This window comes from Paroedura picta, chromosome 12 (assembly GCF_049243985.1).
Source record: "Paroedura picta isolate Pp20150507F chromosome 12, Ppicta_v3.0, whole genome shotgun sequence".
NCBI lineage: Eukaryota > Metazoa > Chordata > Lepidosauria > Squamata > Gekkonidae > Paroedura > Paroedura picta.
Window position 1 is genome coordinate 16,737,403 of NC_135380.1, and position 12,441 is coordinate 16,749,843.

Consider the following 12,441-nt stretch of genomic DNA (forward strand, 5'->3'; position numbering starts at 1 on the left):
ACGACACTGGCAGATTCAGAAATAAATGAACACCAAGTTAAAAATGTGTTTAGGCTTTAACCGTGAAGTTCAAGCCCTGCAGGCTTTCCTTGAAACAGAGTCACTGATGCCCTCATACCATGGCATGAATATGTCACTCTTAAAGAACTTGACTCATTTGGAGTTTCTACACTGTAGACCAGGCTTTCTCAACAGAGAAAGGTTTCTCCGATTGGGTGAGAGTTAATTTTTTATATATGTTTATAAAAGGATCGTGTATTATGCACCATATATGCCCCCCGCTCAAAAAAAAATTGGCAGAGTTGCTTTAGCTGGGGACAGGCAGGAGAAACCAGCAATGAGAAACTGCAGGGTTGTTGTGAAGGATAAAGGAGGTGGTGCGTGCGGCACCAAACTTGAAGAAAAGGCAAGGTCGAACCTGAAGCAACACACCTCTTAGAGGCAGAGCACAGCAGTGGGAAGGGTACTATATTTCACTGGGTGATGCGGGCATCCTGCCCGTACTGAAAAGAGCCGCTTGCAACTTTTTAGATCACACAAATGTTTATTTTGAAGGCTACAGATTCACCAAGTGTAACAACGAAGTGACCTCTCTTAAACTCAGGATTGTGAGATCGTCAGGCTCTTACTGTTAAGATGCAACATGCTTTTGCTCAGATCATGGAGAATTTTGGTTGCACGGACACACACGCACACACTCAGAGGGATAGAAACGAGTGAATCTTTGCACGTCAATCTTCGCATTGCATTATCTGCCTCTTTCCTTGTGAAGCTAATCAAGCACGCAAGAGAAACAGAAAGAGGTCATCTTAATACACACGGCTGCAATAAATATTAAATAAACACCTTGTCCAGAGAAGGAGGCAAGGGAAAATAAATACCTACTTAACCATCTACTTAGAAGTGACTCTGCCTAATGGAAGTATGGAGTCCAAACTGGTAAAGATTCTACTGTGCAAGGCTGGCTGTGGGCCAGCTCAGGCTTAAAGCAACTCCCCAAGGTCATGACCTTGGATCTCAAGAGCTTGGTCATATTAGCAAGGTAAATCCAGCAAGGCCACCAAAGACTGCCAGCTCTGGGTTGGGAAATACCTGGCGATTTGGAAATGGATCCTGGGGAGAGGAGAAATTCCAGCAGGCCATAGAGTCCATCCTCCAAAGCAGCCCTTTTTTTCCAGGGAAAGTGATCTTGAGCCTGTTCTGCATACAATAAATAATGCACTTTCAATTCACTTTAGAAGTAGATTTTCCTGTTCCACACAGGAAAATCCAGCTGCCAACGCACATTGAAAGTGCATTATCCTATGTGTGCGGAATGGGCCTTGGTTGCCTGGTCAATTGTTAAACCACGGGATCTCCAGGTGCTTCCTGGAGGTTGGCAACCCTAGGGGTACCCAGGATTGAACTTGATCCCCATCAGCCCAGTTTCAGTGTAAACAGGGTGGAGAGAAATATTGATTGTGTTTTTTAGAGGAAAAAGTGGTAATCCTTTTCATGTAACGCTGTTGAAGTCCTCTGCTTGAGACAAGTTAAAATGAATGCCTCTTGGGCAATTCAGACAGCCATCCAACTGGATTGGTGGCGAGCCACTTGTCTATAGGATGCCGAGTGAATGACTTTAAAAGCTGTCCTTGTGTTTTTCTATCTTAACCATCTTATTACCAAGCTGTAAATCTTAAGGGACTAAAAACGAAGGCACTGCTAAGGTAGCCTTAAGTTAAGATATATATATATTTCAAAAATAGGTTTCCCATTCGCTAGGGTTGGTTTGCAAAACTGATATTCAGATTGCAGACAAATGCCGACTTTGGGGCCTTCACACCTGAGAGTGGGCAGGTGTGGCCCTGCCTTTATAGCAAGAACCAGGGTACCTGCACTCGTAGGGCATGCAAACTTCAGCCCCAGTGTGGGGTTGGACAATCACCACCACGCTTATTTTAACTAAGCAGTATTTCCATGTGATGGTTGAACCAGCCAGTATGGACTGGCGGTGTCACAGTAATGCGGAGGTCACTTGGCCCTTGCCGATGGAGAAAATCTAGCCACAGCCCAGGACAGAGGCCTGCTGAAGTCTTTTGTGGCCTTAAGGGTGCTTCATCCACGAGCATCCCTCGTGACCGTCAGTGTGTGGGATGCTTGGCAGAGGACAAGATGACAGGTCCCTGCTCCAAAGAGCTTACAATTTAAGATTTGACCCAAGGGAGACAACAGAGGGAGGGGAGAGGGAAACGGAGGGAGGGACAAACAGACAGGGGAAGAATATGCACTTATTTCAGGTACACTTGCTTAAACTTAAGTTTCGGTGAGGACTGAGGAGTTGTGCAAAGACAGGTTTTGCAGGAAGGATTTTCTGGCCCGGCAGCTGCTCAGCCACATTCTCCACTTGGCCATCTGGAGGCATGACTTGCTAGCATCCGTGTTTCAGCCACCTCTGGCGGTTCTCAGCTGCATGCTTTAAACATGACTGAGATGGAAGCGCTTTCATGTAGGGCTATGCGCAGCACGGCTGGTGTCTCACATCACCCAGGCCTCTACTGGTGCAGGGAGCAGCCAAGTTTAAAGAAGACGCCGCTCAAATGCCAAACCCAGGGTTCAAGAGAAATGCTCATAATTTCTCTCTAGCCAATTGCTCCCTGAAATCCAACAATGCCTTTTTCTTTCCCTCTATTTAGGAATACAGAGACTGTTTCAAAGAGATTCATTTTCCATCAAGAGAAGTTTGAAGAGGGGAGGGGCAGGAAGGGAAATTCTGCAGCATTTCAGAATATTACTTTGTCCATGCTCAGAGGCAGGCAATAGCTTCCCAAACCTGCCTATTATCCTGCCGGAGAGGACCATCCCGTGGCATGTAATTGAAATTACAAATGTGCGCACAGCGGTACAACAGAAAGCTCCAAAGAGAATCTTTTGAAAGCAAACAAGACTCTCTAAAAGAGAAAGGGAATTTCAGAAAAAGACATTCAGTTTCCCATAACAATGCTAGCAAAATCCCCTGGGAAAGTGCTTTTTCCTCAGGCGGAGTAACATTTAACTCAGGCCTAAATTGCATTGGTGGGGAGGGGGGCGGAATACAGAATGCACTGACGCCAAGGTCCACAATAAGATACCAAGCAGTGGGCAGCCTGTCCTTTCCCCCAAGGCAGATCCCTGAGTTCCTTGGAGAACGGGCAGCAGAAACATTTCCATAAATTACAGCCAAAGGCACTCTTTCAACTTGTACGGGGAGGGGGGGAGTGTAAAGATGGGGTTAAGGACAGCCTTAAATGGTGGATGAGCTCCATCATTCATGCTGTTCGAGATGCGGTACCTTTCCAAGGAAACACCGCAGCAGATTCCAATCTCTGTTTCTCGTTAAGTGAATAATGAAGCAGGAAGCCCACTTCCCCCATGGTTTGGGAAGAAAAAGATGCCATTATTCCAGCATGCACACTGGGGGGGCACATGGATAGACAGCTCCCTGTCAGGGGCACTGGGGTGTCTCCCTGGGGCAGCAATCCCCCGCTGCTGGAGAAATGTTTAAATTATACAAACCCTCCCCACCCCACACACACACACTGACACTGCTGCTGAAATCCGCTACAGACTCCGCCCTCCTTTCCGAGTGACTCTTAGCCAGCAACGCCATGGATTCATCTAAGAGCGCACATATTTCAAGGGTGGGCTGTATCCCCTCGCAGTCCGACAGGGAGGGGGCTGCTTGCCTTACGCTGGCACAGCAGCAGTGGTCTGCTAGGCGTGGAGGTGGGCTTTCTTCAGCAGGACATGGCAGGAGTGTGGCTCAAGTGCTTGCGCAGGTGGTTGGCAAAATCCACTTGGGTTTGGGAGAGGACCTGGTTGATGAGCGTCTTGGGCAGCCATCCCTGGGGAGGAGAAAGAAAAGCCATGGATCAGAGCCCGAAAGGATGGATGTACCACTATGCAGCTCGGTCAAAGCCAATGAAGGTTGTCTAGTCCTTTCGAGGCTTCGTGGGAGAGCATCAGTCTCTGGCACCTCCTGTGAAAGAGTCTGGATGTTGTGTAAGACCTCTGCCTGAGACTCTGGACCGGAGAGCTGCTGACAGTCTGAGTGGACAATCTGGACGAACAGGCTGTCTCAGTAGAAGGCAGCTGCATGTGTGTTCATGTGTCATCAGGCTCATGTCTGGAATGGCTTATGTTCTCACGCATTACCCAGGGCCTGCACTTCAGATATCCACCTGAGCGTCTGTCCTGCTAGAACTGTGGAACAGTGCACTGGACATGCAGCCAAAGCCCCCTTTTCCCATACACTCCCACATGGCTGGAAGCACATGTCAAAGTGGCACTTGAAAGTGGATTTTTTGAGTCTGAATGACCCCTCTGTGTTCATGATCGTGCACTGAAGAGCTTATCTGTGTGTGTGTGTGCACGCGCATGCACGCATGCGCACACACTTGGCAAGGAAAACTCATTTATGCAGCCATTTAACCATTTATCCTCCTGTTCACTTACCTTTAAATCAATGCTCAGAAGCCAGGTCAGTTTGGTCTGGGAGGGATCTCCTGTGAGTGGCCGAAGAACCATTGCCATGGGTCCATTCTCAGCTCTGTAGAAGCACAGGGCAGGACCACGTTAGCAGAAGATTTAAAAAGGTAAAATAGGTTTTTTGTTTTTTTTTTTGCAATCCTATTCTATAGTTCTCGGGCACCAGAATTGGGAGCAGCTGCATGTCCAATTCAGCCCCCCCCCCTCTTGGGGCGTTCAAGGCAACAGGTATTTTGCCATCAAACAGCTCTGCTTAGTGACTCACAGATTCACAGAGTTGGGAGGGGCCACGCAGGCCGTCCATGTCCCACCCCCTGCTCAATGCAGGATCCACCTAAAGCATCCAGGACCAGTCACTGTCCAGCCGCTGCTTAAAGACCACCAGTGAGGGGGAGCTCAACACCTCCTTAGGCAGCCTAGTCCACTGCTGAAGTCTCACTTTGACAAATCAAATCTAGGAGAGCTTCTAGAAAGGGCTCTGGGAACACTCTTTCTCCTTTCTTTGCTTCCTACCGCTTTGTTTTGACTATTCAGCATGCTACACATAAGATCCTTCCAGTCAGGAATACGCTGAGGGTCTTTTTCCTGAGTGACCGAAACTCAGGCGCCAGGCCTTTGGTTGAGGCCGGGCTTCTGGAATAACTGGGGACCCTCCTCCGGCCAACGCTATGCCATTCTGCAAAACCAATGCCCTGTGATGGTTGACTGCAGATTGGGGGGATGGGGGATTATGCTGCCTTTTGCGGGGGGGGGTTAAAATTAGGGGATCCATGATTGGTTTTATTGGGGTTTTAATCTGTTTTTGTGTAACCCACCATGAGACCATGGAGAGTGGTGGGATATCAATCGAAGATACAAATAAATGAAATATAGCAGACTGATCCTCATGCAGTGGCTTGCGGAAGAAGCAGCTCCTTGTCATGCCAACCCCTGGGCACTATTCCACGTGGTTCCAGAAATTGGGCAAGGCGATTGGTCAATAGGGCTGGGTGGTTGCCGCCTCGGAAGTGCTACTGCCATAGGAAAAGGGTAAGCTGTGAGCTTCACTAGGCCTCAGGAAATGATGGGAATTGTGAAAGTGGCTCTCCATGAGTGATGGAGCAAGAATCACTGGTGTGGCAAATTGGAGTACAGGGGCTAGCCTAACACCTAGAAATGTATTTGCATAAAGCCTCAACCTTCAGTCTGCTCTACAGATCCAGGGCTGCAGATGAAACTGGCAGCCAGAGTGGTGTAAGGGTTCTTTTGATGGACGAAGATGAGTGAGGCAGGAAGGTCATTGGCTGACCTTGGGCCAGTCGCTCTCACAGCCAATCCTCCTTCACAAATTTGTTGTGAGAATAAAATGGGAAGGTGACGAGCCATATATATGTCATCCTTGAGTCCCTTGGAAGGAATGTGGGATAAAAATGGGTGAATGTATTAAAGGGGGGTGGGTGGGGAGAAGCAGACATGGGGCTGCCGTTTTCAGCTCTTGCCGTACGTCATAATTCTTTGCTTTGTACAAACCCATCATTGTGAGCCACCATCAAGCCCGAACTGTGATAAGAATGCTTGAGGGATTTTGTGCGAGAAATTTCTAACATTTGTCAAACAAATATGTACAACTGATATGGGCGTATTTACTCAGCTCTTGGATTTGGCAACGGGCAATTTATGTACAAGTGGAGGTGCAGAACCTTATTATTTACGTTTGAACTGCTCAAACAGAATATATTGTGAGGATAATTGTCCAATGTATCTCTAACCAAAAGTGGGGGGGAATACGTAATTTACTTTTAAGCAAGCAAGCTATAACATAGGGTGCAGCCTGAGGAATGTGACATTTTGGCATGGGAGAGAGCCCAGTAGGGCACAAAGCCATAGAGTCCATGCACCAAAGAAACCATTTTCCCTAGGTAAACTGATCTCTGTTGTACTGCTGGGAGATCTCCAGGCCTGCCTGGAGACTGGCAAAACAATTCAATAAATATGGCAAGCAGAGAAGACCCTTATGTAATGTCAAGGCCAAGGGCTTGCCCAGAGATTCTGGGGATGGGCACCCATCTGTTCTGTGAGCATTCCTGTTTTCAACTGGGAAACTTTGGAAGCCCTGAATTCAGGCATTCGTTTTTTAAAGTCACTTACCGGATGACCCCTTTTTGTTCAGGCATTCCCATGTAGGCCGTGGACATCCCAGCCAGCACACACGTTGAGCCACGCCGCTTCGAGCAACGGACACTCACAAAATCTCGGGGGCCGATGATGTTGCCCGGAGGGGCAGCTGCCGTTTCATGGGTGATCACAGTGTCTTTGCCGATTTTCTGAAGGATCTACGTCAAGGTTGCCGAGACAAGAAAGCAAATTAGTTATTTCACATCAAGCAGGGAGGGCCCTTGGTTGCCAACAGCCTGGAGGGAAAGTGCTTGGTCCCTTTAATAAAGGTTCAGTGGTGTGCTTATTACCAATAACGTTACTTCTGCAATTCACAAAAATTGTCACCTGCTCTTTCCTTTAAGCCCCTTTTAAAGAGACGAGACATTTCTTGTTTATGCTGACACGGGTCCCTCTTTTCTGAAAATCCATTTCCTCCCAGGCCCCAATCTCTTTTGTTTGTTCACCTTGATTTCCTTGACATTTGGGTTCCAGTTGGCCATCTGCTCCATCTTCTCCACCAGCTCACTGTAGACGCAGTCCATGGGTTGATCCACCACCACCTCCAGCCGAAAGACTTTCCCTATGTCTGGGAGTACTTTGCTAAGGACTTTGTCCCCGTTCTCCTGCAGAAAAGGAAAGACCTTGATGGGTTAGTGTCCAATGCAGAAGTTAAAATGGAAGAAGGTAGATCAGTTTTCTGTTCTGCTGTGATCTTCATGGAGTAACTGTGGGCAGATTAATCACTCTTGATCAGTTCTGCCTCAGTGGGAATGTGCAAGGATTAATGGGGTAGGGAAAGATTGCACACTGCCCAGAGCTCATGCCATTGGGAAAGAAATTAACCAGCAAAAGTGCAGCAAACCTACCACCATAGTCTCTGTTTTCCAGCCGTCCTGGTCACCAAGAATGTTAAGTGATTTCTGAAGGGCTTCCTCTCCCTGTTTGATGTAGGACATCTCCCATTCACCAAAAACCTTCTCTTCAAGTCTAGAACCTATAAGGATGGGAAATTGTAAAAGGAGAGAGAGACCCTTAATGCTTTTGGTGGTTGCCTCCAATCAAAGAGAGAGCTGTCCTAGAAAGACAAGGGCAACATGTTCATGACCAGAATCTGGGGGTCATTGAGACCTGTTATCCCCCATTACTGTACTTACTTAGCAGAGAGCTCCTTCTGCGGACTTGGTTGATCCACTTACTGGGGCCCGGCCTGTTAAACACACATTTATTCAGCTCCTGGGCAATTGCAACAGCAGCCCGTCTCTTCAAGCCTGAAGGGAGGAAAGGAAAACAATGGGATGAAAAAAAGCACCATGGGCATGATAACAGTTTTTCATTTCCCCTGTGAAACACACCTGGGACCTTGGCCATCCTATTCTCATCCAAGATGTAAAACCAGGGACTGAATCTGGGACTTGCTACCTGCAAAACAATTGCTTTGCTTCTGCACTGCAAACCCATTTGCAGATTCTGTCTTACGGAACAGACCTGCCATTTTTCAGCATATAACTATCATGGGACAAGTCACATATTTTGACAAGAAACCCCACCCCCAGTCGCTACTGCAGAGGTTTGTTAAACTGGCCATATAAAGGTACTCAGCAACCTTTCCTTGGCAGAAAGCTAAGTATAATATTATCATGTAATATTCAGACATAGTAATGTAATATTCAGATGCATGGGACAGGAAAAGTATTTAATGAAGAACAATGCACAATGTCAGTCTCAGCTAACATTACAAAGCAAACACTATCAGTACACAGAAGGAAAAAAAGGAAATGGTACGCTAACAGGTAGAGATGGTGCTTTGCTTTATACAGAAATGCACTCTAATGGATCAGGCCCCTAAGGGCATTTTTACCCCTCTGCCTTCCTTCTAAGCAATGGCCCCTTATTGTTTTCCTGCATTCGCTTTTAACTCCAAATGCTCTCCATTTTTTCCATCTTCATAGTGGGCTCTACTTTAGCTGTTCGGGCTGTTGCCACAATTCATTTATGCTTATATAAAACAACCGGACAAACCAGATGATGCCATAGTTGCATTCCATTATTCTCTGTTGTTTTCAAACCTGGGTTTGTTTGTTTTCTTTTTAACTTAAAATGCTAAGCTGTTTTGCGTGGACAGTCACAGTATCCTTGTTGCCTCTAAACAAATCCTGTTGTCCTTTTAATCTCCCTCCTTCCAGGCCTGGGTAGTGCCCTCTTAGGCCTGTTCATTAGCCTTCCATCTCCAGCTGAGGGGTAATGATCAGGGATGTATCTGGGGAAGGGGGATTTAAGAACTACGTTGAACTTTGCAGCAAGCCAAGTCATTGGCTGATCATCCACCCCCAATCCCTTTAACCTTTACTGGATCCTTTGGGAGGTCCAGTTTGGAATCCTTGCTCTGCCATAGAAGACTGCTGGGGATCTCTGGTCAGTGACACACTCAGGGTGGACAGCTCCAGGTTGGGAAATGCTGGGAGAATTAGGGAGGGTGGGGTTTGGGTAGGAGAGGAAATTCCATTGGAAGTCCACCTTCCAAGATGGCCATTTTCTTCAGGTGAACTGATCTCTGTTGCCTGGAAATCAGCTGCAATAGTGGGAGATTTCCAGCCAACATCTAGAGTCTGGCAGCCCTAGACACCCTGTCAGCCAGATCTGCTTTGCATACTCATTGTGAGAACAAAGAGGGGAAGAGAACTCTATGGCCCAGGGCCCCCTTGGTTTAGTTATTAAGAGCAGCAGGCCTCTAATCTGGAGAGCCAGGTTTGACTGTGACCATCACAGTCCTGATAGAGCTGACCTCACAGAGCAGTTCTGTCAGAACTCTCCCAGTCCCACCGACCTCACAGTGTGTCTGTTGTGTGGAGAGGAAAGGAGGGCAATTATAAGCCGCTTTGTGACTCCTTCAGATAGTAAAAAGCGGGGTATAAAAACAACTCTTCATCTTAAACTGCTGTGGCTCCCCTTTGCGGAGAAAGAATATGAGTAGGATTGCCACTTCTGGGTTGGGAAACACCTGGAGACTTTGGGGGTGGAGCCAGGAGTGGGCGGGATTTGGAGCAGGGAGGAACCTCAGTGGAGTCTAATATTATAGCGTCTATCCTCCAAAGCAGCCATTTTCTCCAGGGGAACTGATCTCTGTCCTCTGGAGATGAGCTGTAAAGGAGGGGGGAATATCTAACCTGGGGACTGGCATCCCTAAATGTAAGTGAAACAAATATATAAGTAGCCAAGGCAATGGGAGCTTTGTGTGTCATGCAACTGTGGAAAATCGTAGGCCCCTTGTCCCTGAGTCCAGAAACTGCCACACTCGGTTTGTGTTCCATGGCTGGGCAGTCATTAGCGGGGGCAAGATGAGCCCTTCCACCCAGTCAGCAGGATGGCTGTTTTCACTTGTGCAGTCTCGGAGTCTGGGCTTGTCTGCTGTTGTTTATGCAAGCGCAAGGAAGCACAGACAGGGTGGAATCTTAGCTCTTCCTAAAAAGCCTCCCAGTCTTTAAAAACAAACAAACAAACACTTTTAGACTGTCAAAGAAGACGCTGGCCGATACGGAAAGAGCCTCAGAGCCCACTGTGACAGCAGCTGAGAAAGTCAGCCGGACAACACACGGTTCTTTGGCTCTTTCTTATTATACTTTCAAGGGTTAGATCCTCTATTTGTGTTACTCAGACTTTCGGTAGTTGGATATGCTCTGGGAATGAGGATCCTGTTTGGGATGCAAAATCTGCACATCGCAGGAACAGATGCCGTGTTACATTTGCTACAAGTGACATAAAAGGATTTTGGTTTTGCCTGCCTTCTTCCCAAGCTTATCTGATGTGTGAGTTGGTCTGTGATAATGTCATTGTAAATCTTCCTGAGTTACAACGCGACATCTGTTGCAGAGCAGGTTTTTTGTTATGGGTCACATTTAGATGTTCTGAAAGGCTCTATGTGGTGAGCACAACTTTTATTAATTTTTTTCTTTTGTTTATTAGAACATTTCTGTCTCACCTTTCCTTGTGGTTCAAGGTGGCTTATAGTCATACGTAAAAACATTTTCAGTTAAAAGCAAACATAAAAGAGCAAACCCTAAATCTTTTTCCCCATGTCAATTCAAGCCTCCTCAAATGCCTTGGCAAACAGACGGGCCTTGTAGCACCTCCTGAAGACTTCCAAGGAGGGGGCCACTCTCACCTAGAATAGTGGAAGACACCTCCAGGGTCATCTAGTCCAACCCCTGCAGAATGCAGGAAACTCACAACTACCTGCCCATCCACAGTGCCCAATTCTATATCCAGATGATGCCCCCCAAAAAACAGATAGCAAACAGATATGCCTGATGACCACACTTGGCATCCAAGGACATCGGAAAGGAAGATGGTCCTTCAAATACAGCTGACTCTCTTGTCTCCCTCCTCCCAGCAGACCTGATTGAAAACTTCTTGATGTGGGGAATCTGTGGGAATACTGCAGAGAAAAGTGGAGTTTGCTCCTCCCCCCTCCCATCCAAGTTCAGATTTTAAAACAGGATTAAACTTTGGGTCATCAACTTTCAGGTGGCACCTGGAGATATCCTGCTATGACAGCAGATCTCCAGATGATCAAGTTCGGTCCCCTTGGAGAAAATGGTTGCTGAAGAGGGTGCATTTTGGGGCATGATAATCTCATGACACCCCTTCAGTCTCTAAACCCCACCTTCACCCCCAGAATCAAGCCAAAGAAGGCCACTCTGACTTTGCCCTGGGACACCATTGACCAGGAGGGGGTCCTGATTAAAAATTTGGTCTATATGGAGCAACAACAATTGTTATAGAACGCATAGAACGCAAAAATAGTATTGTAATATATAAACCTTACACTGCATTTTTTTTTAAATCCAGAGAACCGGGGGGGGGGGTCCTCTGATATTCCAGGTTCTTAGTTCAACCTTAAAACCTTAAAAATCAAGAGCCCTTGATCCTACTCTGAATTCACACAGCCAGTCAAATCTGCTCATTAGAGACCAAAGGGTCAGTCCTCTAGCATTGTCTTAGTCAACCCCAGAATATAGCAGCTTTTCTGCTTCTTACCAGTCATGTTGTGCAGGTGTCTGTAGGAGATGCCGGCGCACAGCTTGAAGGTTGCTGGCAGCATTGTCGTGATGAACGGCTGCAAAAAGCGTCCGGTTTGGGGGCTCTCCCTCCGAGGCTGCGACGGTGCCGTTTCGCTCTCTTCTCTGCCCTCGGAGGGCTTAAATAGACACATGAAGGATGCTTGTTTGTCAGCAGGGAGATAAGAAAAGACATCACTTACAGCAGGCCCGTTGACGCCAAGGTCAGATGTATCACATCATGCTGGGGGGGGGGGGGAGCCTATCTGACAGCAGACTGTGCAGCCTACAAAACTTCTAAGCCAACTTTCCTGGGATAAATAATAGGCAACAAACTCGGAGGATTTTCCAGAGGCCCGGCCAAAAATAAGGAAGAGGTTTGTGACACCTTAAAGAAGAAGAGATGGATGGTGCTTTTTGTGAGGAAGAGCCCAAGTGTCAGGTGGCCAAACTTCAGGAAGGAGAGTGAAGGTCTCTTTTCATTTAGAGCAGATATAACTTCCCCTGGAGATAATGGCAGCTTTGGGGGGTGGACTCAATAGCAGGGGGTTCCCAAGCCCACAAGTCCAGGCTGACTTTCTACAGTGCCCCATCCAGGGCTGGCCCAGGTTTGGGTGTGAGGTCTTCTTGTTTTCAGGTGCCCTTGGCACCCATTTCTTCCAGCATTCCTTTTTCTACAGTGGCTAACTGGATGTTTTTGAGAGACCCCCCAAACATCACACAAAAGGTGCGTCTGCCCCCATGATGA

General features: G+C 47.3%; 1 protein-coding gene across 1 annotated transcript; it reads right to left on the reverse strand.

Moving 5' to 3' along the window:
* Positions 1 to 524: 524 nt before the first annotated feature.
* Positions 525 to 11,838, reverse strand: STAR (steroidogenic acute regulatory protein). Its single transcript, XM_077306120.1, has 7 exons — positions 11,674 to 11,838; positions 7,794 to 7,907; positions 7,506 to 7,633; positions 7,104 to 7,262; positions 6,631 to 6,815; positions 4,471 to 4,564; positions 525 to 3,860 (listed from the first exon to the last, which is right to left on the reverse strand). Exons 1-7 carry the CDS (start codon positions 11,735 to 11,737, stop codon positions 3,753 to 3,755), a joined length of 852 nt encoding a protein of 283 aa, XP_077162235.1. The 5' UTR covers positions 11,738 to 11,838; the 3' UTR covers positions 525 to 3,752.
* Positions 11,839 to 12,441: the final 603 nt, after the last annotated feature.

What these genes read in the sequence shown, in the direction of transcription:
- STAR (XM_077306120.1), bottom strand. Translation starts at nt 11,737, where the DNA reads ATGCTGCCAGCAACCTTCAAGCTGTGCGCCGGCATCTCCTACAGACAC. An exon ending in ACACCTGCACAACATGACTG is followed by an intron (nt 7,908 to 11,673) that starts GTAAGAAGCAGA and finishes TCCTCCCTTCAG; the next exon opens with GCTTGAAGAGACGGGCTGCT. An exon ending in GAACAAAAAGGGGTCATCCG is followed by an intron (nt 4,565 to 6,630) that starts GTAAGTGACTTT and finishes GTGCTTCTACAG; the next exon opens with AGCTGAGAATGGACCCATGG.